The 26,376-nt window shown below is 45.3% G+C and overlaps 1 protein-coding gene across 7 annotated transcripts; it reads left to right on the plus strand.

Annotated features, from left to right (window-relative positions):
- The first annotated feature begins 477 nt into the window (after positions 1–477).
- LOC116937362 (heterogeneous nuclear ribonucleoprotein L-like) lies at positions 478–16,900 on the plus strand. Of its 7 annotated transcripts, none has more exons than XM_076062604.1 (13): positions 478–831; positions 2,681–2,799; positions 5,026–5,263; positions 5,645–5,730; positions 5,862–5,958; positions 7,398–7,467; positions 10,709–10,795; positions 11,283–11,539; positions 11,895–12,016; positions 12,695–12,896; positions 13,508–13,565; positions 14,416–14,511; positions 14,968–16,900. In XM_076062604.1, exons 1-13 carry the CDS (start codon positions 799–801, stop codon positions 15,021–15,023), a joined length of 1,521 nt encoding a protein of 506 aa, XP_075918719.1. In that variant the 5' UTR covers positions 478–798; the 3' UTR covers positions 15,024–16,900. The 7 variants fall into 7 exon arrangements, with proteins under 7 accessions (XP_075918719.1, XP_075918720.1, XP_075918724.1 ...); XM_076062605.1 differs by having other exon boundaries at positions 478–801; XM_076062606.1 differs by lacking the exon at positions 2,681–2,799 and having other exon boundaries at positions 479–831; positions 5,048–5,263.
- The last annotated feature ends 9,476 nt before the right edge of the window (positions 16,901–26,376 follow it).

Raw genomic sequence — 26,376 nt, forward strand, 5'->3', positions numbered from 1 at the left:
AGTTTTATTTTTTATTATTTTAAAATATTAAAATTTTGTTATAAAGAAAGGCTAAATTATTAATTAAATATTCCTGCCTTGATTTATTATGTAAAAGTAATAGAAATTGGTCAATTATTTTATTATTTATTCATTATTATTTTAAAATAATCCAATTGTTATTTTAACTTATAATGTATATTTATTTATTATTTTAAAATAATCAAATTTTATTATTTTAATTTATACATTTTTATTTATTTAATCTTATTTTAAAAATAATCAAATTTGTTTTTTATGTACTTATTCTTATTTAAAAGCAATCAAATTTGGTTATAAAAAAAATTCGTTTTATTTATTTATTATGATTTTACAATAATCTAATTTGATTATTTTTATTGATCATTTATTATTATTTATTTAATATTATAAAAATTTAATCAAATTTAATTATGTAGTCCGAGTCCGACCTAGGGGGAGGCCCACGACTGCTTCAGATCTCCGTCGCCGGCCCCAGTCGGCCGAGAGAGGCGTCACGTGACGAGTGGCTGTGGGGTCACACCAAGCCGCGCGAACATCGCCAGAGGACACATCGATCCGAGAATCGATGTCACACGTTGGAATCGCCCCGCCGCCGCCCGCTGCTGCCGCTGACGCTCGGCGATCCGCGCAGGCGTCGATTTTTAGCGACAGGATCGCGAATCGATTCCCTCCGGCGCTCCACGCCATCACGACGATGTTGACCACCGCCGCCTCCGGCACGCGGCCAAGCGCCTGGGAGTCAATGGCGAAGGCAACGACCGCGTCCAGGCGGGCGCGATGGTGAGCGTCAGTGACGAGCGACTTGACGAGGTGTTTTTATAACGAGAAGATGTTTATTTTACTCCTCCTCGCCCAGAGCCTCGTTGTGAGGCCTGGGCCAGAGGCTTCACTCAGGCGACGTGCCACCACCACCACCAGCCGTGTTTATATTATTTAACGTGATTGTTTAGCTTTGTAACTCGCAGATTCCAGTGCCGTTGCGAAGAGCTTCTCGTTGTTGGTGTTGGGGATGGACCACGCGGACCACAGCATCGCTAGGCTCTGCTTACGTTCAGTAAAACGCGTTTTGGTAAACGTGGATTTCGTGTTCGTTAACACTTTGGGCTATTTCCAGTGTAATTTTTTTATACGGCGTTTTCTCTTCTAAGGGTGGGTATTCTCTTTGCACTGAACTAAAATAATAAAAAAAAATATGAAACAATAAAAACATTACTCATTGTTTTTTTTCAGTAAAGTCATGTATGTAGAAATACAATAAAATTATATTAAAACAAAAAACAATCACGACGTTTCGATCACAACGCAAGCGATCTTCATCAGGTGTCAAGAACAAATCACGGAGGTAAATACAGCAAAAGATGAGAGACGAGAATTCAACAAACCTGAAACAACATTATGTGAAGCACATCCAGTCAGGCCAACAACACAGACACTTCCTGGCGGACCACGAATAAAAACATTGCCTACCAGGAGAAATTCGTTCATGAGGCTATCCACATATACAAGCACAGAGACAATTTCAACCGAGAAGATGGATTCTGGCTTAACAATCATTGGAAGGATTTGATAAACCGTTTCGGGTCTTAATTGTTCACGCTTACGGTGGCTTTCAGACCGCATCCATTATTTTCGTCTCCCCCCTCCTCTTTTCAGAACATAGATGGACTGGTCCATCTGAACAAACTCTCAAATCGCTCTCCGTGGTGCTGACGTTAAAAAAAATGCCACTTTTCAAATTTTCTTGCTGTGGTTTTCACACCTGATGATGATTGCTTCTTGTGTTGCAGTCAAAACGTCGTGAGAATTGTATTGTTTTATATTTTTATTATTTTATTGTTTCCCTTCTACGTGGTGACTTTTCCGGAAGAACCAAGAATATTAATCCCTGCAGTCACGAAAGCTTTAAATCAAAAGTTAAAATACTAATTAAGTTAAAATACCGATATGTTAAATGTCCCACGCGATAGCGTCGTGGGGTAGCTCTTCGACCCTCCCCAATGTGATTAAAAACTTTGCGGAATAAAACTTTACAGCGTCTACAAAAGCGCACCTGGCGGTGGGGGATGCGAGTTCCAGAGTTTGTAACTCGAGGGCCGTTTAGATTTAAAGTTAAACTCGCGAACGTTCTTAGCTATTACTGAAATGATGGCACTGAGCTATGGCCATTTTTTGCCAAACGGATGCATATTTAAAAAGCCCTTTAATGCAAGTGTCTGCATCTGCTCCGATATCACTTGCCGGCGATGTTAGCCTTGGCTTTATTTTGGTGATTTTGAAAAAGTTTTATGGTTTGGCCATGATTGTTTTGTTGTAGTACGGAGTTAGACTGATGGCTTTAATCTTAGTTGTCTTGTGGTTGTTGTTGTTTGACTTGCATCCCACTGGGATTTTTGCACACAGCGTTGGTGTACGGTGCTATTTCAAGGATTATTTTGCTGTTTTTTCCTGGATTTTTTGTTTGCACAGTCACACAAAGTCACTTTAAGATGTTTTTATTGTTCATGTTTTTGTTTGTTGCGGTTGCACCCGATTCAAGAGCCAAATGGCTCACAGGGCTATACCAAATAAATGAAACTGAAAACTGTCTTCTCGGTATAGGAGGAAACAACAGCTTTGCACAATAGTCGTGTTGAGTTTGCTTCCTTGCCGACGTGCACAGGACACGTTTGAGGACCCACACAAGCCCCCACCGTCGGCTGTGGTTCACGTGCGGGGACTCTCGGACACAGCCCTCGAGTCGGACCTCGTGGAGGCCGTGCGGTACTTTGGCCTAGTCAGGTGACCAGTCGGTGGTGACCGTTGCCCGCATGGGGAAGAAAGCTGTATTATTATTATTGTTGTTTACCGAAAACACCAAAGATTAATTCCTGCAGTCACGAAAGCTTTGAACCAAGTTTAAACCGCCTCTACGGGGAGGTATAAGGTCTGTATCTTTGTGTCTGTCTTTGTGTTGTCTTGTGTTGTCTCTGCTTGTGTATCTGCCTTTGTGTCTGTGCTTGGATTTGTTTCTCTGTGCTGTCTCTGCCTGTGTGTCGGTCTTGGTGCTTCCGAATGTTTGCTGCCGTGCTCCACTTTGCTCTATGCATACCTCATGCTAAAATGTCCCATTGTCTCTCAGCCTTGCCTTCTCATGCTAAAATGTCCCATTGTCTCTCAGCCTTGCCTTCTCATGCTAATATGTCCCATTGTCTCTCAGCCTTGCCTTCTCTGCCTATTTAAGGCGACTTCACTGTGTGCTTGTACCTGTGCTGGTCCGCTGTACTTGAATGTCTATGTGTGTGTGCCGTCTGTATCTTAAATTTCATACTTAACTTGCAATTTAGCAATCTTTGAAATAACGTAATCAACCAGGCTTTGCGTTAATTGTGTTTTGACCGACCGTCTGTGTTGCTTTATTTGGTTTCCAAATTCTGCTAAACTCTTGTCTGTTTGGTATGCTTCTCTCTCTATGTCCCCTATTGTGTCGGTGTTAGTTCCCCCCTACTTGGGTGTCTGTATATACATCTGGGGTTATGTGTTTCCCCTCTCTCTTAAATTTAGCTCTTCTGTACCTGATGATGGCTGCTTGTGTTGCAACCGAAACGTACGCTATTATGTAATTTTATTAATTCTTATTTATACGTGACTTTACCGAAAAAAAACAAAGATTATTGTTGTTATTATAGTTATTATTGTTATTGGTGTTGTTATTATTGTTATTATTGTTGTGGTGGTGGTGTTTGCGGACGTGGAGTGAACGTAGACCTTGGAAATTCGAGTATTACCGATTTTCGGTTCAATAACTCAAGAAATTGCATAACACAAAAATACTCGATGGTTCTTAAGCACGGGGTGGGAGATGCCCTTTCTGGGGGTGCAAGACGTGCCAGATTATTTTTTAACAAGGTAAATCCATCGAAACACATTGAGCACGGGCACGTACGCACCGCTACTTTGTTCCATCAAACCTCTAAATTAATAAACATTGTACGTTTTAAAAAAAATATTGAGAACCAAAGGGGGGGTGGCAAGGCTGCAGGTTAAAGCTCAAGAACCACTTACGTAAATAAAAAGTCGTGGCCGCGTGTGGCGGTGGACGAGAGGGCGCGGCGTTGCCCACGTCACGGCGTGATCGGCGACGCCGTGCGTGGCTTACTCGGGGCCTTGCCAGCCTGAAGTGACCAACCAAAAACCACTTCATCTTCTTTGGGGTTCTTTCGGTAAAGTCACCACCGCGTAGAATGAGAATAAAATAATAAATTAATAAAAATAACACGATAAAATTCTCACGACGTTTCGGGCCACAACACAAGTGGCCTTCATCAGGTGAAGGGACGAGACTGCCAAACTGAAATGGGACAGTCTCGTCCCTTCACCTGATGAAGGCGACTTGTGTTGTGGCCGAAACGTGAGAATTTTATTGTGTTTTTTTATTATTTTATTATTTTATTCTCATTCTACGTGACTATACCGAAAGAACCAAAGAAGATGAATGCTTGCAGTCACGAAAGCTTTAAATGGAAACAAAAACCGTTTGTTTTTCAATTTCCCCAAGTCACGAATTCCCTCCGAATTAAAGTGCCGCTGCTGCTTTTGTTGTGCCGTCTGACAAAAGCGGCACACGTTCAACTGTGATTAGTAACCGTGTTAAAAATTAATATCTCGTATTGAAATGGTGCACACACGTACCTTGTTTATGTACGTTTGAAGAGGCTTCGTTTGTCAGGTGATACATCGACAGAAGAAGACTACATTACCCTCAAGATGTATTTTAAATATAATTATATTCTTACAGTACATTCAATTCCAACGTACTACACTGCCAAACTGAAATGGGACGTGGCATCTAACCTGCATCAAACCAGTCTCCACTCCGTTGCATGCATTGAAACATTTCTTGAGATCAAATGAGGTGACTTGGAGCAGACCAACCTCGTGTTTAACATTAACAACAACAGGCATGCGTTTTAAAGTCGGCCACATCTTTGAATAACGGCACTCGTTTGAATCGCTCCCTCCGTGCAGCTACGTGGTGATGATACCCAAGACGCGGCAGGCGCTGGTGGAGTTTGAAGACCCGGAGAGCTCCCGCAGCTGCGTCGACTACTCGTCCAAGGGCTCCGTCTACGTGTGCGGGCAGCCGGCCTACTTTAACTTCTCTACCAGCCAGAAGCTTTGGCGCCCTGGCGTCCCGGGGGACAACGGCAACAGCAACCACATCCTGCTCTTCACCATTCTCAACCCCATCTACCCCATCACCACGGTGGGCATTGTTACACTTACAGCAGCTGGACATTAATGTGTGAATAGTTTGTCGGGTGTGCCACGCACACACGCGCATGTTTCATTTATACGAGTGAAATTATGTCCGTTTTGGATTACAGTGAATGGCTTTGCTAAGGAAATTACATTGATCCTTTGGTTCATTTGAGGCAATTGAAGTCGTGTTTTTTGTTTGTGCTTTGAAGTCTACCAATGGCATTGAATAAAAAACAATATATAGACCTAATGTTGATTTTGGAAAGCGTTGATGTCCTGTATGGCTCGATCTTAAAAATTCACTGGAAAAAAAGCTTTTCAAATTTACTTGGTAATGCGTGCAAAATCACCTCGCTGCGTTTGTGTGCTCCATGTGGTCCTGCAGGATGTGCTTTACAACATTTGCAAACCATTTGGGCCTCTGCAACGCATTGTTATCTTCAGGAAGAATGGCCTGCAGGCCTTTGTGGAATATCCTTTCAACGAGATGCATAACCGTAACGATATGTCTGCCATTCACGTAATTTTACGTGTTATTTTGGAGATGCTAAATGTATTGTTTTTAAAATGAAATGGTCGTGTTTTCCTTAATTTTTGGCCACGTTTGTTTCGGTTGAGAGCGCCGAGAGAGCGAACTCATCTCTGAATGGAGCGGACATCTATTCGGGCTGCTGTACCCTTATAGTGGACTATGCAAGGGCAAGTACAACCGATACTTTGTACATTCACAAGTGTGTGCACCACAACCTGGGTTTTTTCACCCGCAGACCAAAGATTTCATTTAATATTATGAATTGACCACTTTGGTGAGCAAATAATGCTGAATACACACAGCAATTCATTGCTAGATGAGGGCTTCTGCACTCGATGCCTGTTGTGGGGGTTATTTGACTTGTGTGCGGGGTAAAGGAGTGTAGCATATATTGTGGCAGCATAGAAATACAATGCACCCAATGGATTTTACAGCTGCCCACCACACAGCCCCACAACCTACAACAACCCATTGTGCATGACGGGCATCCTTGCCGTTGTCTAAAGTCAAACTTTTCCCAATTGATATTACCGTGTGAGGGTGGTTCTCATCTGAGCCAGTGCCCTGAGCCAGTTAATGGAAAATTCGCATCCAGTGGGAAGGGTAGAGTTGGTTTTTAATTCGATTTTATTTGGTGACGGGTGATTAACATTCAGCCATAGGCTGCTTTGCGAGACCTGCAGAGTACCTGAGGGGAGATGTTACATTGTTAGCAGGAAATAAAATTACAGAACAGTAATAACGAATGCATCATTTTCATAACGGGGTTATGGCACTTCAACATTTTTGAGGTATACGATCAAGGCTAACGCTTTACAGTACACGAGGAACACTGCGAATAAATAATACCGAGTTAGGCAGAGCATGCCAAACTTATGTGCGATTAAACAAGTTTGGAATTTAAATAGGCCACCGAGGGATAGCGATTTTTATCTGCAAACACGAAGGGAGCTTGTTCCAACGAAGAGGGATAATCAACACGTGATCTTAAAAAAAAAACTGGTGGCAGAAGGCCACTGTTTTCCCACAACTCCGATAAGCACGCTTTTGCTACGTACGGTGCGAAAGTTTAGCTTATCGTTGACTTGCTACGTGTGGCAGCTCTTATTCATTCATCTCCCAGGAGGTTAAGGGTTGCGTTAAGTACCTCGGCTTTACCGCAAGTTGCGTGCCGTAATTGTCTCGGGGGTAATGACCGCTTAATAATTATTATGCTTGTAAATTTTAAATGGTTCTAAAGTTTCGATTTAAAGCTTTCGTGACTGCAAGGATTCATCTTCTTTGGTTCTTTCGGTAAAGTCACCACGTAGAATGAAAATAAAATAATAAAATAAAACAATAAAATTATCACGACGTTTCGGCCACAACACAAGGTCGGGACGACAGGTTTGTTCCTTTCACCTGAAGAAGGCCACTTGTGTTGTGGCCGAAACGTCGTGAGAATTTTATTGTTTTATTTTATTATTTTATCCTCATTCTACGTGGTGACTTTACCGAAAGAACCAAAGAAGGTTCTAAAGTTATATAATTTTTTCCCAGCATCTATGCCCTATATGCTGGCCACGAATAATGTTTATCTTTTCCCCCTGCTGTGTCCTCTTTACAGGCGACACGTCTGAATGTGTTTAAAAATGACTCTGAGACCTGGGACTTCACCAACCCTGGCCTCAAGCAAGGTAAGACCAATATTGAGCATATCAGAGCCGCGCTCTCTCGACAGCTGGTGGTGGTGAGCCCTCGGGTGTGTGGGGGGGGGGTGACGTTTTTAACGCAAGGGCTGGGGGGTGTGCACGGCGTGATGAAACAGGCATTGACTTTCTGTACGCGGCCGGCTTTGCCGTGTTATACTTGAAGATCAGTGGCCAAGTAGAGGGGGAAGTTTGGAGCGTTCTCAAGAGGATAATGCAGCTTCTGCACTTGAGATTTTGGTTGCAGAAAAATGTCACACCTGCAGACACTTGGTTGTCTTGAAGCACATTGGTGTACTGTTTACAATCTACAGAACTTGGTCGTTGTCACAGGAAGTTATTTGAAACGCCATTCCCCTCTTTTGTATCAATCATGCAATCACTGCAATTGTGTAGAGCTGGTCAAGGTTATTTTCGTTTATACCTATCTTCTCCATATATATAAAAGGCAAAGTTGTGAATATGTGTGTCTGTTCAAAATGTTTAGCGTACTTCCCGACATGCAACAAACTGGAAATTTGCCATGTGGGTACTTTCCAGACTGTACACCGTGCAAACATTACACAAATACACTTTTGTTTTTTGGGGGGGGGGGAGCTCGATAATGCATTTATTTTTTGCACGGCAAGTGAGCTGTGACGTCAAATCTGTCACGTGACCCGTAGTGTAGCGGTTAGCGCTACGCTGCGCTACGAACCCGGCGACCCAAGTTCGATTCCCGCTCACCGCCACCACCGGTGACGATTATTTTAACCGGTCCTGGGCCTCCCCTAGGTCGACTCAGCCTCAAACGAGTAACTGCTGTGGTGTGTGAACATCGCCACTGGGGAGACAAAGGCGGCCGGGCGTGGTGGATCCAAGTCCCGGGCGAAGCCGGGTAGTAACAGCTAGCGCAACATATAACTAAATAATCTTTGTGTTTTTTTAGCCCATGCTAAGCTTGCGTAGTTTACTCTGGGCAGATTGGTTTTAAACTCGTGCCCGTGTACTTTGTTTTTTCTAGTTTACCCTTCAGAACAATTTGGCAGTATAAGTGAATGTTGTGAAGAACAGGATTCACAAGGAGGCATGTGGCTGCTGGAGTGTTCAATAATCCATTGGATTAATTTTTTTGTTACCATTAAAGCTGTTGCCCTGGTACTGGACATGCGATAGATATTGCCATTAAGTTGGTGGCGTTTTAGATTTTGATCAGCTTTGAAGATTTTCCCAACGTCAAGTGCATGTGGCCCATAGGCGGGTACTCGGTTGTTCGGGGTGTATCAAGGCTGGGCATTTTTACACTACAGTGTAAAACCTTGCATTGCGAGCATAATTCGTTCCGGGAACGTGTTTGTAATCCAAAGCGCTCGTACATCAAAGCACTCGTCTATCAGTTGTGTGATCACGTGACTCACGGCAGTACAAAGTGTGTCTACACGTACACTGCTCGTATTGCAAGACCTCGCTCGTTTATCAAGTTAATATTTATTTTCAATTTTAGCTCGTCTTGCAAAACACTTGCAGACCAAGTTACTCGCAATCCAAGGTTTTACTTTTATATTTAGATTTACCAGGGTGTGTGTCTGTTGGATCAGAAGTAGGTGCCAACTTTCACTGGCATATTTGAGGTGGACATTGCACGTTGCGTTTTTATATTTTGTAGGGTTGAGAAACCTTGACTGCATTATGTGGTGTCTGGATACTAAGCGGAGAAGCTTAGAGGATGTCAGAAAAGCCGATATTTACGATTGAAAATATCACTTATTATAAAGTAACCCTTTTAATTTGGTACGATTGAGCCTGAACAGGAAAATGGTATCTTTGTCCCGAGTACATTGTGTGTACGCACAGATATTAGTTTCCGAAGAGGTAAGTCTCGCCACTTTATCAAGGGAGCTTCAGGGACACGGTGCGGTTTGATTTAATCGCCAAATGTCCGTAAACGCTTCGAAGAGTATTTTCCTCACTCCCAACATCAACGCTACAAGGAGCATCTGCGAGCATTGCCGCACACAAGCACACGAGGCAATTTGCAAGCAACACACGAGCAATCAAGCGCCCGGCAGCCAACAGCCACCGACGTGAACGGCGACGACACGAACGGCGACATTGGCGACATCCTCGTCGGCACTTGGGAGGCACCGGGGACCAAGCAACCAACACGCCGCCACCGCTGTGACACGCACGGCCGACCCGCGCCCCCCACGCCTGCAGCGCCACGTCACGGAACACTTGGCGCAGCACGCCGCGTCCGCTGCACCGCAACCGCCACGTGCCGCTTGGCAGAGGCCATCGGATAACCCGCGTCCAGCCGCAGGCACCGGGGGACACGGCGCTGACAGACCGGCAAAGCACCGGAACCGCCGCGAAGAAGCCGGGAGCGACGAAAGCCCGCATTCACCGCGAACGGGACTTGGAAATAAGCCGAACGGAACGCGTGCCGATGCGTTTGGGGCTTAAAATCGCTCCGTTGGTGAGAATTTACCTCCACGCTCGTACGTTTAGACTGCCTTGCTAAAGTTTTGTTTGCAAACGAGGATTTTGACATTGCAGATGCCAGACACAACGCATTTCGCATCGGTTTATAAGCGGCGATCTTTTTCATTTTAAAGGTTCGTAAGGCCCCGTCGCCCACTTCAAGCGTCCCAATTTTAAGCCCCAAACCAAAAAGGGTCGCCGGAGAGCGAGAGGTGCGGTGGCACGGACAACGCGGGGGGGGTGCATTTGTGCCAAGCGTGACTGCTGTTGGCGCAGGAAAGAAGGCGCCGGCCTTTCTGTTGCATCCTCCTCGCGATGGGTCGTCAGCCGCCGCCCGACTCTGGGCAACTTTGTGTTCCCGTCGAAGCGTAGACTGGGTAAGAAATGAGCGGGCATCGCAGGCGGCAACCACGGACACTCGCTGACGCCGCACCTCGGAACAATTTGTCGCGTGCATCTGTACACCTCCAATAAATTTTGTTTTTTCTTCTTCTTGCGATGAGCGTTTCTTTACGCGCTGTATTTTGTATGGTGCTCGTTATTTATGTTGCACCGTGTGAAATCTGCATTTTAAAAAATACCGCCAATTGTTTTTATCGACAGACGCAGCGCGCCCCCGTGTGGAGTGTGCCCGGAATTTCTTAATGTGTTGGTCATGTGAATGTTCTGGGTGCAGAATGCATTTTTTGGATTGTCCTTATTTTGTGCAGCAATGAGCGCTTATGTTTCCCGTGGGTAAATTTGGTGATCGTTTTTTTGTTGTTTTCAGAGGACAATGCAATGATGCCAGCGAAGCAAACGTCTCTCCTTGGCGACCATCCCAAAGCACACGCTTGCGGTGGTGGTGACTGTGGAGGTAATCCCCTTGTTGCGAATGCTATAATTTCGGTTTCCTTCAGCTTGCTGTCAGATTGAAACAACCTGCTGCCTGTTGAGAACATTTCTTATTTGGAATTAGTGTTAAGGTGCATCCTAAAAACCTTTTTTTGCAATTAACAATTGCAACGTATGAGTTGCTTTGTGTTTTAAGAGACGATATTTCCAATAGCTATCAGATGTATTGGGTATTTAAAACAAGCTATGCTGAATAAGAGCTCTAGCTTGGTGGCCCTCAACCTAAAATAAAAACTAGTTTAGTCTATTCCCTAGGCAACTGAGTCTTCTGGACCAATGTTTTCCAGTGTCTCCAAGGAGTAGAGTGGTGATTCCTGGGTTACCTGACCTTATAGGAAAGGGCACACGTGTGTAAGATGATGGTTGTCATAAATCTGTTTTTCAGAGAAGTTTAGAGAGTTTCAGCTAGTTCACGATGCGTTTCCCCCTCTTGTGTGTTTGCGTCACAGGCCACCAGCAGCCACCACCACCGGGCGTCGACTACGGATCTGGCGGCGACGGCATGGGCGGTGGGGGAGGAATGGGCATGGGAGTAGGCATGGGCAACCAGGTTGGGCCCCAGGGTGGTACCCAGGGCCAGCACGTGCAGGCCATGATGAACCAGCAGGCCGACAACAAGGTCCTCATTGTGTACGACTTGGACGCCGAACGCTTCAACTGCGACCGCGTGTTTAACATCCTCTGCCTCTTCGGCGACGTGGAGAAGGTGCCTTCGCTGGGTGTTGCGCGCACCTGCTTTGAAATGAGTCCCCGTTTTTTTTCTTCCAAAGGTTCAACCGCGGTGCAATGCGTACGCACGCGTGTGGTGCACGTCGTGCGCTGATCGTGTTATATAAAGTGGGAGATTCACACGACCAAATTTGTTCACCGATTGACAACATACACATTTGGTAATTTTCTTTACAAAAATGTACCCAATGCGAAGTGTTCTTTGTGCATGTTTTCTAATGGCCCCTCGGCCAACACTTCACATTTCAACAATGCGTTACAACGAAACTTGTAGATATTTTCGTGCAAGATTGCGCGATGCTGAACCATCTTACGGGTTGTTATTTTTGTAGGTTAAGTTCCTGAAGAGCAAGCCGGGAGCCGCCATGGTCGAGATGGGAGATCAGTACGCCGTGCACAGGGCGGTTTTTCACCTCAATATGTCTCAGATCTTTGGAAATAAAATCAACCTCTGGTGAGCCTTTTTGTCCCCGTGTTAAATTGGTAAATGTAACTCGTCATATCCTGTTAATGTAATTGGATACTGCTTTCCATTTAGAGAAGACAACTTTAGTAAATATTTAGTGCAAGTGACTAAATTTTAGGACGGTGAAAAAGAGAGCTGATGAATACCGTGAACGAAACACTCGTCACAGCTCACGAGGACCCCGGTGACTTGCTTTCCAGAGCCTTTATTGAAGTGGCGAACATGAAATTTGGATTCTAGATTTGAAGCTTTACGGGGAGGGCCTTTATTGAAATAGCGAACGTGAAATTTGGATTCTAGATTTGAAGCTCTACGGGGAGGGCTTTCACCTATCTGTTAGAGCTTTCAACAGACAACGGGACAAGAAGTCAAAGCTCATCGAGACGCTGACCTTCCTCAAAAGATGCCGCGACAACAAGCTTAAAGGACGCGACCTGGGCTTGCTGTCTTCACTCCAACGCTGTCCTCTGGACAGTCCGGTCCCTTCACCTGATGAAGGCCACTTGTGTTGTGGCCGAAACGTCGTGATTTTTTGTTATTTTATTTTTTACCCACGTGACTTTACCGAATCGAACCAAAGAGCACGTGAAATTTGGAACGTGATAAAATAAAAACTAAAAACAGTTTCTTCGCGCTATTCCCTCCCTTCCGCCCTCGTCTCGGCAGCGTGTCGAGGCAGCGGTCGATTGTGCCGGGCCAGGCGTTCGAGCTGCCGGACGGCACCGACAGCTACAGGGACTACGCAGGTTCTCACAACCACCGCTACGCCAACAGCGAGAAGGCGGCGAAGAACCGCAACCAGCGTCCCACCGCGGTGCTGCACTTCTTCAACGCGCCCACGGACATCACGGCCGAGATGTTCGCGCAGGTCCGTGCCCCCGCCGCCCCTTCAGCCTGCTGCCAGCAGCACAGAAGGGGAGCGCGTTCGGTTTCTTTAAAAGTTTTCCCAGGTGAAGCTTTTATAAATATTCAAGTCCAAAGTTTGCACGTGAAACAATCGTGGGTTTTTAAGATGAGCCTATTGATGTTGTGGAGTTTGTGGTGGCCAATGACACGTTTCCTGTGACGGGACAAATGTAAAATGGTGTAATGTAGTTTCCTTTCAGCGGTTAAAACATAAGATGTATAAATAATGCAGTCGATGTTCCAAAGGGACTTTTTTGTTACAGACTAGACAACACCTCGCGTTAATTTGTCCTGTTTAATACATTACGATTCATATTCATTCGTATTCGAAAGGTTTACATTTCAGTCTTTGGACATTGTTTCTGCAAATGGTTGCATTCCCCCTGAGTCTATGCTTGGTGTTCACAATAATCTGAGCACTTTAAAAGACTGCTCCAAAGCTGGCGAATGTAAATTTAAAAATGGACAACGGGATTTGTGCCTGCAATTAAAATGACATCTCCCGAATGCTTTACCGGTGCACGTTAACTGTTACCAACTATAACGTGAACGCCGCCCGTTCTGTCCCCGCAGCTGTGCGACGAAATGTCGATTGCGAAGCCCCGCTCTTTCAAAGTGTTTTCTGGAAAAAGTAAGTCCCGCAAAGTATGTTTATTATTTATCTTACGTGTCATGGCACAGAATAAATCGTGTACTGTATTCTCCATGCAATCGTCGCTTGATTTACAGCACGACACCAGATGATCTGCAACGTGTGCTATGAGGCCATGCTCAAGAAACCCTGTGAGAAATTCTCTCCCGAGAGCAATCCTTGCTATTCACTCGCGCCCAAGCTGACTGAAGCGTGTTAGCGTAGCCAAGGCATCGGACTGAAGCCTTCCTGCTGCAGAAATTCACCGACGACTGACACCATCCTTTAAACACGGCAAAGGGTTTCATATTCTTGGTTCTTTAGGTAAAGTCACGTAGAAGGGAAACAACAAAATAATAAATATATACAAACACAGACAATTTCAACCGAGAAGATGGATTCTGGCTTAGCAATCATTGGAAGGATTTGATAAACCATTTCGGGTCTTAATTGATTGTTCACGCTTACGGTGGCTTTCAGACCGCATCCATTATTTTCGTCTCCCCCCTCCTCTTTTCAGAACATAGATGGACTCGTCCATCTGAACAACTGCCAAATCGCTCTCCGTGGTGCTAACGTTAAAAATAACCGCCACTTTTTTCAAATTTTCTTGCTGTGGTTTTCACACCTGATGATGATTGCTTGTGTTGCAGTCGAAACGTCGTGAGAATTTTATTGTTTTATATTTTTATTATTTTATTGTTTCCCTTCTACGTGGTGGTGACTTTACCGAAAGAACCAAGAATATGAATCCCTGCAGTCACGAAAGCTTTAAATCAAAATGGTGAAGGGTGTCGCGTTTTACACGACCCAAATGACTCCATGAGCAACGGTCCGTCCACGTGTCCAGCCGATAGGAGCGTGTCCGGCCTGACGGAGTGGGAGACCAAGAACGATGCCATGGAGGCTCTGGCGTGCATTAACCATCACCCCCTGAAGAACGCAAGTAAGTTGTGGGGTGTTGGCCATTTGTGTTGGTGCGATGACATTGAAGCGGTGCTGCATTATCGGCAAATCTTTGGTCGCACGCTCTGTTGAGCACCTAATGTTCAGATTTGGGGGGGGGCGCTTGTTATTACCATAGCACCATCTGTGTACACTGGCTGCCTAGCAGCCTTGGGTGAAATTGCAGGAAGTGAAAGCAGTTGTAGATTGTTGTATTATATATTAACAGGTTGTTATTTATGGGCGATTTGGATTTCGTTGTTGTTTGCATATACAGAATGGAATTGAAAGTTGACATAGCCAAGCACTTTCACTTATCACAACTCAACGTTATCTTAGCTCCCTGAACGAGTTTGTCGACATCGACAAAGACCCTCCTAAGAATCGCTTCATTGTTTTAAGTTTTTGTGTGCTCCAGTGAAGATGTCATGTGGCTCCCCTGTTTTTATTTTCTCAGATGTTCCATACTTCTACACCCTCAAACTGTGCTTCTCCACTGCCCAGCCTTCATAGAAGACAACTCAACATGTTTCATGCCGTATTGAACGTCGGTGTCAACATCATTGTCACTTTGTGTATTATTTGTGAATGTCCCATCACTCTTGTTGAAAGTTAACCGTGGGTATAGGTCGAAAGTGCAATTTGACGCGTTTACATTTTAGTTGTCATTTTTTGGAGGATTAATTTAGATTTCTATATTGACTGCACCGAAAGATTTTAAAGGTCGCAGTGGAAATGAAGAATGTTGAAATTAAAATAATTATGGTTAGTCTCCTTAACCTGCCGAGTTTGTCTGCCGTGTGCATTGCCATTTTGTCCATGAGCCCCAAACCAGATTTCACTTGGCAGTCCTCGGGTGCCGTAACTTTAGCGGCTCCAATTAATTTACAATTTGGGGGGGTTCTCAACTTGCTCATAGCCAAAGTTTTTGCTCCCACCACGAGTGATGCTCCTTTCTTGCTGTAGCCCATGGCACTAATATTGCCCATTTAATTTCATAACGGAGAGCTCTGAAATAAATGCCAAAGAGACCCTTTTGGGGGGGGGCTGGTAAAAATATACCCCGACTCATTGACAATCCCATTGAAAAACATGGGTTGGCATTCTGTACAGTGCGTGTATTTAGCAGGTTAATACGCTTGCAAATATAAACCCCAAGAGAAAATAGAACAGTGTTTGAAAATAAAAGCATGGAGAGATGCATGTTTGACATCGAACTGGAATCGATTGAACATGAGCTTGGAGACATGAAGGAAGTTGGGCATAGGGTAGGTGAGTGACTGAGTGAATGAGTGACTGAGTGTGTGGGTGGCTAGGTGAGTGACTGAGTGTGTGGGTGGGTGGCTAGGTGAGTGACGGAGTGAATGAGTGACTGAGTGTGTGGGTGGCTAGGTGAGTGACTGAGTGAATGAGTGACTGTGTGGGTGGCTAGGTGAGTGACTGCATGAATGAGTGACTGTGTGGGTGGCTAGGTGAGTGACTGTGGGTGGCTAGGTGAGTGACTAAGTGTGTGGGTGGCTAGGTGAGTGACTGAGTGAATGAGTGATTGAGTGTGTGGGTGGCTAGGTGAGTGACTGAGTGTGTGGGTGGCTAGGTGAGTGACTGAGTGTGTGGGTGGCTAGGTTAGTGTGTGAATGAGTGTGTGGGTAGCTAGGTGAGTGAATGAGTGACTGTGTGGGTGGCTAGGTGAGTGAGTGACTGAGTGTGTGGGTGGCTATGTGAGTGAATGAGTGACAGTGTCTGGGTGGCTAGGTGAGTGTGTGTGTGGGTGGCTAGGTGAGTGACTGTGTGGGTGGCTAGGTGAGCAACTGTGTGTGTGGGTGGCTAGGTGAGTGAGTGAGTGTGTGGGTGTCTAGGTGAGTGAGTGAATGAGTGACTGAGTGTGTGGGTGGCTAGGTGAGTGAGTGACTGAGTGTGTGGGTGGCTAGGTGAGTAACTGTGTGTCTGTGTGGGTGGCTAGGTGAGTGAGTGACTGAGTGTGTGGGTGGCTAGGTGAGTGACTGTGTGTGTGTGGGTGGCTAGGTGAGTGAGTGACTGAGTGTGTGGATGGCTAGGTGAGTGACTGTGTGTGTGTGTGGGTGGCTAGGTGAGTGAGTGACTGAGTGTGTGGGTGGCTAGGTGAGTGACTGTGGGTCTGTGTGGGTGACTTATCAGGGACGGGTCCCGTGTGGCCAGTGGTCGAGACCTGTACCTTGGCTGGGTCAGGTCAGACTAGCCTCCCCAAGGACCCCCTTAGCCGGAGGACCCCGAGACCCTAGCCCAGGAATAGGGCGAGTTAGACCGAAGCCGTACCTCCTCAGCTAGCAGTCGGTGAAGGGGCCGTTACCCCTTCAAGTAGAAGGCTGTATTGTATTGTTAAGCACCTTTGTAATAAATAAGCGTTGCCTCTACCGATTCGTCTCTACGCCGTCTTAAAGAACCCATTACACATGTACAGGCATAGCTCTTACGTCTTTAACCATTGAACTTGTTTTAACTATATATAAAATGCTCTAAACATTTATCATGTGCACAGTATTGTAATATAGGCGGGTACTGATACCCCAATGAAGTAGTGCTCATATTTGGTCAGAGGAAAACCAATGCTCATTCGGTAATGCATCTCCATTGGAAGCATGTTATGATGACCTCCTACAGCGCTGTTTCACGAAGTGTTCCGTTTATCAAGAACGCATCCTGAGCGCCATAACAGACTCACATAAAACTGAAGGCCGCCTGGGATCAAACTTACAAAATAAGCGGATGAGAGCAGGTTGGTGTGCTTTTGGAAAATGTAACTTGATAATGAAACGCAAGACCCAATCTAGATGTGACTCACTTGCAGCACTCCACTGCCCCTACTCCACACCCCCTCCACTCTCTCCTCCCTGGCTCCTCCCCCCTCTCTTACCTACATAGCCTCTTGTCACGGCAGCCCTTTTGCCCACTTCACCAATTGTTTTCTTGCTGTGGTTGTCCCACCTGACGGCGGACGCTTGTTGTGCTGCGCCCGAAACGTCGCGGATTTAATTTATTTTATACCTACCACGTGACTTTACCTAAAGAACCAAAGAGCAAGGCCCAATGTTTAGAGCGTTAAAGGGTATGTAAAGCAAGGCCAAAGGCACGTAGAGGCACAACCATAAGATAACATAACACATTCTCCCGCGGAGGGAGCTGGTAGTAGGAACATTGGGCTGCTCGGTCAATGGCCAGGGTCAACGGCGGCACCATCACGTGGTGTATTCCGTAAATATGCTCGACATCAGCTTTTGTGAGGACTGCTGTATCCCAACACGTACCAGGGTGAACTTTAACAACAATAAGCCCTGGTTCTCAGCAAAGCTCAGAAGGTTGAGGTTGGAGAAGGAGGAAGTGTTTAGGAGTGGGGATAGAGACAGATTCAAGGAGTCGATGAACAGGTTTAGCAAAGCGGTGAGAGAGGCTAAACGACTACTCAGAGAGACTAAAACACCAGTTCTCTACTAACGACGCTGCTTCTGTCTGGAGAGGGCTCAGGCAGATCACCAACTACAAACCCAGAACCCCCCACACCACTAACGACTCCCGCCTAGCCAACGACCTGAACGAGTTCTACGTTAGATTTGAAAGACAATTGGACTATCCTGAACCACCCCTTCCCACCCGAGAGGCCCCACCCATACTACAGAGACGATTCTCTCCTTTCAGGAGGGAGAAGTTAATAGACTTTTCAAGAGGCAGAATCCACGCAAAGCAGCCGGGTCGGATCTGTCTCTCCAGCGACCCTCAGACACTGCGCTGACCAGCTGTCTCCAGTGTTCACCAACATCTTTAACACCTCCCTGGAGACATGCCATGTACCAGCCTGTCTCAAGTCCTCCACCATCATCCCTGTGCCCAAAAAGCTAAGGCCAACAGGACTAAATGATTACAGACCGGTCGCCCTTACATCTGTGGTAATGAAGTCTTTTGAGCGCCTGGTCCTGGCACACCTCAAAGCCATCACAGACCCTCTCCTGGACCCCCTTCAGTTCGCCTACAGAGCCAACAGGTCTGTGGACGACGCAGTTAACATGGCCCTCCACTTCACCCTACAGCATCTGGACGCCCCAGCATCCTACGCCAGGATCCTGTTTGTGGACTTCAGCTCTGCCTTCAACACCATCATCCCTGCCCTGCTTCAGGACAAGCTCTTCCAGCTGAACTTGCCCTACACCACCTGTAAATGGATCACAGACTTCCTGTCTGACAGGAAGCAGTGCGTTAAGCTGGGAACACAAATCTCTGACTCCAGGTCCATCAGCACCGGAACTCCTCAGGGCTGCGTCCTTTCCCCACTGCTTTTCTCCCTGTATACCAACAGCTGCACCTCCAATCATCTGTCCGTCAAACTCTTGAAGTTTGCGGACGACACCACCCTCATTGGGCTGATCTCTGGTGGGGATGAGTCTGACTATAGGTGGGAAGCTGACAACCTGGTGACCTGGTGTAGCCAGAACAATTTAGAGCTAAATGCTCTAAAGACAGTTGAGATGGTTGTGGACTTCAGGAAGAATACAGCCCCCCTCACCCCCATCACCCTGTTAGACTCCCCAGTCAAAATTGTAGAGTCCTTCCGCTTCCTGGGCACTATTCTCTCCCGGGACCTCAAGTGGGAACTGAACATCAGCTCCCTCACCAAGAGAGCTCAACAGAGGATGTACTTTCTACGGCAGCTGAAGAAATTTAACCTGCCAAAGACAATGATGGTGCAATTCTATACAGCGATCATTGAATCCATCCTCACCTCCTCCATAACCGTCTGGTACGCTGCTGCCACTGCCAAGGACAAGAGCAGACTGCAGCGTATCATCCACACTGCTGAGAAGGTAATTGCCTGCAATCTACCAACCCTCGAGGACCTGCACACGACAAGGACCATGAGGCGAGCGAGGAAGATTATGGCCGATTCCTCCCACCCTGGACACTCTCTGTTTTAGCTACTCCCCTCCGGCAGAAGGCATTCGGTCCATCAGGACCAAAACCTCACGCCATAAAAACAGTTTCTTCCCATCTGCTGCTGGCCTGATTCTGTGAGGGCGGGCATGAGCCGGCGTGAGTAGGTTACACGTTGAGTTTTATAAGGGCACCACGGGGTGACCAGCCCCTCCCCACCCAGCCCCACCCATCCCCACTCAGCCCCACCCTCCCCTCCCTCCCCTCCCCACCCCGCCACACCCACCCCACTCAGCCCCTCCACTGCCCACCCCACCCAGCCCCACCCTCCCCTCCCCACCCTCCCCTCCCCACCCAGCCCCTCCCCACCCTCCCCTCTCCACCCAGCCCCACCCCTCCCATTTTTGGATGCACGACGGTCTGACACAACAATAATCCCCTGTGGGCTGGTGGTGTAATAACCAGGAGGTTCCTACCAGTATCAACTTTATAACCAAGTGTAAGCCCAGAGTCTCGATGTATTTTATTTCAGTGAGCCCTGGGTCAACACTCATGAAACATCACGAAAGCACAGCAAGTACAAAGCAATTTTAAAAGCGGTTGCAGTAACAGCTAAGCATAAATTAGAATACATTTCACAACATTTTACAATTAACATTGCCGAAAAGGTCTAACTAAAATCTGAAAACTCATACTATCTATGCAACAAATCTGAAAAGCGCTCAAATTTATAACATCCAATTATGGAATTAATAGCTTATTAAAAACCAATAAAATCGTAAGGTTGGGGGTTGATGGAGGAGCGGATAGCATCGCACACCTGAGACACCTACAGTGGGGGGAGGGGGGGGGGGCGAAAGGGCAATTTTACAAGCAATAATGGAGGGAAATGTTTTCAATTCCTCATATGATCGTGTTTTGTTTTCGTGGAACTGAACACATTTAAAGGAACATTTTGCATCGGTTTGAAACATTCAGGCTGGCCTGCCTCCAATCCACCCTGCTGTGTTGTGAGGAACTCACATGTTCTTGAAAGATCTGGACAAATTCACACCAGTGACTTCCTCAATGAGGCTAGACTGTGTGTTAGCTGGGTCACATAGCCCACATGCCCAGCCACCGCATGCCCAATCAGTTTCTGTCTAGCCAGATAGAAGGGACTGAATGGTCATGGTACAAGCTACAGAACACAGGGGCTGCTGTGGTACAGGAGAATATAAAGCTGATTGGACTTGCCAAGGATTGGTACCAGCGTTGTCAAGATCGGCCTCTGTGGAGGAGGCTCATGAAGGATGCTACTGGGCAGTTGGAGGCAGTCGCTCTGCAAGCATCAACGTAGGGTGGAGGAGCGACGCTCAAGAGTGGAGCAGTGGGCGGCTAAAACACACAAGTTGGCACAGTGGGGCTCACAGGCCGTGTATCTGCCATTTACCTCTGTCAGTTAACCCACAATGATCTGGGCCTGTCCAATGACCTCTTGCCTTCGAAACGGGCACCATTGATTCAAAGGCGCAAGCTATTTGGTGACATTACCACCAGTTAGTGGCGGAGCGGTGAATGGCGGCTGTTGTTGTTTTTTTTCTTCCGATTTTTTATTTGATAATTTATGTACTTTCTTTGTTGCTTACTCTTTTGTCAACCTTGGACTCGGGGGATCGATTTTGAATAATGAGACTATCCTGGTCCCTTGAGTTCTCACCTCGTTAAACATTTATTTGAACTAAACTTGAGGGAAACACACATTGTCACGGTAAGTAAATGCGCAACCGGTGGGCTGTAAGTCAAATGCTCTTGGAGTGTCCCACTGAGTGTGTTTTTGTTGTTAAATAGCTGGAGATAAGAGATAAAGCGAGATTGCAGCCAAGCTCCCCCAAGACAGAGATAACGTGCGTGATGTCACGTGGCCTAATAGCCAACGTGAGGAATCCTGCCGTATGGTGAAAGAGTTGTGTCTAGCTCAGACGTGGGCCATGTACGGCCCAACGGGCTTTTTAATCCGGCCCGCCGAACTTGTCCAAATATTATTATTATATTAAATTTTCCTTCTCCTGTAATGCCCCCATTTTCCCACTAGATGGCGCACTTTGACCGCGAGTTACGACACGTTTTTGTATTTCATAATCTTAGCTCTTTCGGTAAAGTCACGTTGAAGGGAAACAATAAAATAATGAAATATATTTCAAAATAAGTAAATTACTGCAAACCGACGCACCTGATGACGACCGTTTGTGTTATGGTCGAAACGTCGTGATAATTTTTATTGTTTTATATATATTTTATTATTTTATTGTTTCCCTTCAACGTGACTTTACCGAAAGAGCTAAGAATATGAATTACTGCAGTCACGAAAGCTTTAAATCAAAATTTATGTTTTTGTATTGTTTATATTCGTGCAACTTGTTAAATTGCCTTGCAAACGAATGCTTTGCTACCTGTTAAAGGCCAAATCCTTTCACGTAATGATTTTTAATGTCATTTATATTTAGTTCACACAAACACTCCATCTGTTCCTGGCCCGGCCTCTCTGTCAAATTTTAGAACCCACTGTGGCCCGCGAGTCAACAAATTTGCCCACCCCTGGTCTAGCTAGTAAAAAAAAAACGAGTTTGTTGCTACTTGGGTTCCATGAGCGACCACTGGGTATCTGAAGAGCGCACCTCAAGAACGGTGACTTCTAAGATCTCAACGGAAGTTGCTTACCCAAATGTACAAAAGGGAGATCAAGTCATCAGATTTGAGTCAGTTTTTTTTAAAAGATACAGCATTTCTTTCACATGCAATCATCATTGATGATTTTTGCCAACCGTTTCCTGAAAATGGCCCTCGTTCAATTTGGTCTGAAGGCTCCCCGTCAGGTTCAGTGTTACAACTCTGAGGCTTGTTTCATAAATCCTTCGCACAGTTTCAAAGCCAGAATGAGGGCGCCTAAGGACCCAGGTGTTAAGCCCCAGAGGCTCAAGAGAGCCAGATTAAGGCGACCCTGGGTCGTAGTAACATCCTCTCACCTCGAATAATAGTGAATTCTGGAACTCGTTCAACATCTCCAAGTCCCTGGCGCGTTTATCGTTAATCTCCTGCACCAGTGCTTCCAGCTCGTTTGTCAGATCGTCAGAGGTGGGCCTGCCCAAGGGGGTTGAGAGCAGGGTCGAGGCTTCCTCGGCGGCTGAAGATAATTGGGTGGAAGGGTCATAGTTGGTGTTGGAATCGTACCTGGTGTTGGGATTGTGACAGGTGGGAGAGAAAATGTACGAGACACAATGTGATCGTGAATTTCTGTACGGGGAGAATACGATCCAACTAGGGAGCACAATGTCCAATAGTGCAAAACTGTTGGAAATTATACTCCCTGAGAAGGTAATTATACTTCACAAAATGTATACTCCCTGGTCAGGAATAAATCTTTTTTTGTATTGCCTAACTGTCGTCTATGACTTTCTATGGCCCTGATGACCACGATCGGGATCATAACCATCCCCATCACGTGCACCATCGTCATGAACATCATCGCCATCACGATCACCACCATCATCACGATCACCACCATCACCCTCACAATCACCACCATCACCACGACCCTCACGATCACCACCATCACTACCACCCTCACAATCACCATAAAGATCTCCAACCATCACTACCATCATCATGATCACCACCAACCCCATCACGATAACCACCCTCACAATAACCACCCTCAGAATAACCACCCTCACGATCACCACCATCACTACCACCCTCACAATCACCATAAAGACCTCCAACCATCACTACCATCATCATGATCACCACCAACCCCATCACGATAACCACCCTCACAATAACCACCCTCACGATCACCACCATTACTACCATCAGTTTAACACGTAGGCTTTCGCGACCAATATTATTCATAATAAAGGTTTTTGGGTTAGATCGCGTTTATTTATAAATGTGTCGTAACCCTCCACCACCCGACATGGCCAATCAGCAAAAAAAAAGTGTCACGTTGACAAAAGACAAATAAATTTTGATTTAAAGCTTTCGTGACTGCAGTAATTCATATTCTTAGTTTTTTCGGTAAAGTCACGTTGAAGAGAAACAAAAAATATATATAAAATAAAAAATTCTCACGACGTTTCGACCATAACTCAAACGGTCGTCTTCAGGTGTGTTGGTTCGCATAAATGTATTTTTAAATGGCGCATTTATTTATTTATAATTGATTGTTCATGCTTACAGTGGCTTTCAGACAGCATACATTATAAAAAATTTCGTCTCCCCCCTCCTCTTTTCAGAATATAGATGGACTAGTCCTGGGTAAACTGCCAAATCGTTGCGTGTGGCGCTAACGTTTTTTTTATAAATAAATAAATGCGCCGTTTAAAAATACATTTATGCGAACCAACACACCTGAAGACGACCGTTTGAGTTATGGTCGAAACGTCGTGAGAATTTTTTATTGTTTTATATATTTTTTGTTTCTCTTCAACGTGACTTTACCGAAAAAACTAAGAATATAAAAGACAAATAATTCACTACTTTAGCCCACCGGTGTGTTGAAGAGTGAATCCACATTTACAGTTTGAGTACGACGTTTCGCTGGTAAATACATCCAGCATCATCGGGCAATTCGCCAGAATGGTAAAGCCCTCGCTTGCTCACGGTTTTATATATAGCAGCAGGGTGACGTCATCACTTAACTCATATCAGGTGCAGTGATTAGAGGTGGGGGGGGGGGGTATTGTAATTATATAATCGATTAGTAATCAGTCATTGGTTATGATTAGTAATGAGTTGTAGATTAGTAATTCTTTAAATCAAAATGTAATGTGTATTATTTAATAATACGCTTCCAGGCCGCACTAAGCCGGTAGCTGTCAGAGCGATTAAAGTTATTCTTGTTCCTCTCAATTTCAATGGATTCTCTAATTAGTCTTTGCCAGTAATAATTAGTTTTACACACCACTGCAACATTGTCAAAATCAATTGAGTGTCCTTGTTGACAAGCATGTTCTGCCACTGCCGACAGTTGTGTTTGAGATAATTTAATATTTCTCTGATGTTCTTTTAGTCTTACGCTGATGTTACGTCCCGTCTGCCCAATGTAGCAGCTGCCACATGAACAATTAATCCGATATACACCTTCTGTTGATAGTTTAGGTAATGCGTCTTTAGTGCAAGATACTAGTTTTTGAATTTTGTGTACTGTACCAAATCTTACTGTAATGTTTTACTTTTGCAAAACACGGGCTAATTTGTCAGTTACTCCTGAGATGTATGGAATTTTTATTGTTTTAACAATCTGGTCGCTTTCAGCAGTATTGCTTTGCGATCGTGATTTGGCATTCAGTGCTCTGTTAATTTGAGCATTATTGTAGCCATTCTGTCGTAGTGCGTCTTTAACGTGTTTAATCTCTCTCACTAGACTCTCACCATCTGACATCGGGCTAAAACAGTGTCAGATGGTGAGAGTCTAGTGAGAGAGATTAAACACGTTAAAGACGCACTACGACAGAATGGCTACAATAATGCTCAAATTAACAGAGCACTGAATGCCAAATCACGATCGCAAAGCAATACTGCTGAAAGCGACCTGATTGTTAAAACAATAAAAAATTCCATACATCTCAGGAGTAACTGACAAATTAGCCCGTGTTTTGCAAAAGCAAAACATTACAGTAAGATTTGGTACAGTACACAAAATTCAAAAACTAGTATCTTGCACTAAAGACGCATTACCTAAACTATCAACAGAAGGTGTATATCGGATTAATTGTTCATGTGGCAGCTGCTACATTGGGCAGACGGGACGTAACATAGCGTAAGACTAAAAGAACATCAGAGAAATATTAAATTATCTCAAACACAACTGTCGGCAGTGGCAGAACATGCTTGTTAACAAGGACACTCAATTGATTTTGACAATGTTGCAGTGGTGTGTAAAACTAATTATTACTGGCAAAGACTAATTAGAGAATCCATTGAAATTGAGAGGAACAAGAATAACTTTAATCGCTCTGACAGCTACCGGCTTAGTGCGGCCTGGAAGCGTATTATTAAATAATACACATTACATTTTGATTTAAAGAATTACTAATCTACAACTCATTACTAATCATAACCAATGACTGATTACTAATCGATTATATAATTACAATACCCCCCCCCCCCCCGCCTCTAATCACTGCACCTGATATGAGTTAAGTGATGACGTCACCCTGCTGCTCTATATAAAACCGTGAGCAAGCGAGGGCTTTACCATTCTGGCGAATTGCCTGATGATGCTGGATGTATTTACCAGCGAAACGTCGTACTCAAACTGTAAATGTGGATTCACTCTTCAACACACAGGTGGGCTAAAGGAGTGAACTATTTGTCTTTTGTCAACGTCACACTTTTTTTTTGCTGATTGGCCATGTCGGGTGGTGGAGGGTTACGACACATTCATAAATAAACGCGATCTAACCCAAAAACCTTTATTATGAACATTACTACCATCCTCACATTCACCATAACGATCCCCAACCATCACTACCATCATCATGATCACCACCAACCCCATCACGATAACCACCCTCACGATCACCACCATTACCACAATCATTACGATCACCACCCATCACTACCACCCTCACAATCACCACCACCAACCCCATCACGATCACCACAGAGCCATCACCGGCTGTCAGAAGCGGCCTTGCTGCTGCTGCCACCACGGCCAAGTTCGCCACCTGACGTGTCCATGGCGAGGCTCTCCCACTGGCGTCCTTCACCCACAAAGACAAACACCGCCACCATCAAGATTCCCTCTCGATGGCGCAGCTGTCAACCGCTCATCAGTTGCCCCTACCTTACTACGGGCCAATTCAGAACTTAATAAAGTATTAAAGCTTTCGTGACTGCATGAAATTACTCATTGGTTTCTTCGGTAAAGTCACGTATGTAGAAATACAATAAAAATATATTAAAACAATAAACAATCACGACGTTT

Source organism: Petromyzon marinus, unplaced genomic scaffold (assembly GCF_048934315.1).
Source record: "Petromyzon marinus isolate PM22_M1 ecotype Great Lakes invasive population unplaced genomic scaffold, UKy_Petmar_22M1.pri1.0 PM_G_Scaffold_69, whole genome shotgun sequence".
Classification (NCBI taxonomy): Eukaryota; Metazoa; Chordata; class Hyperoartia; order Petromyzontiformes; family Petromyzontidae; genus Petromyzon; species Petromyzon marinus.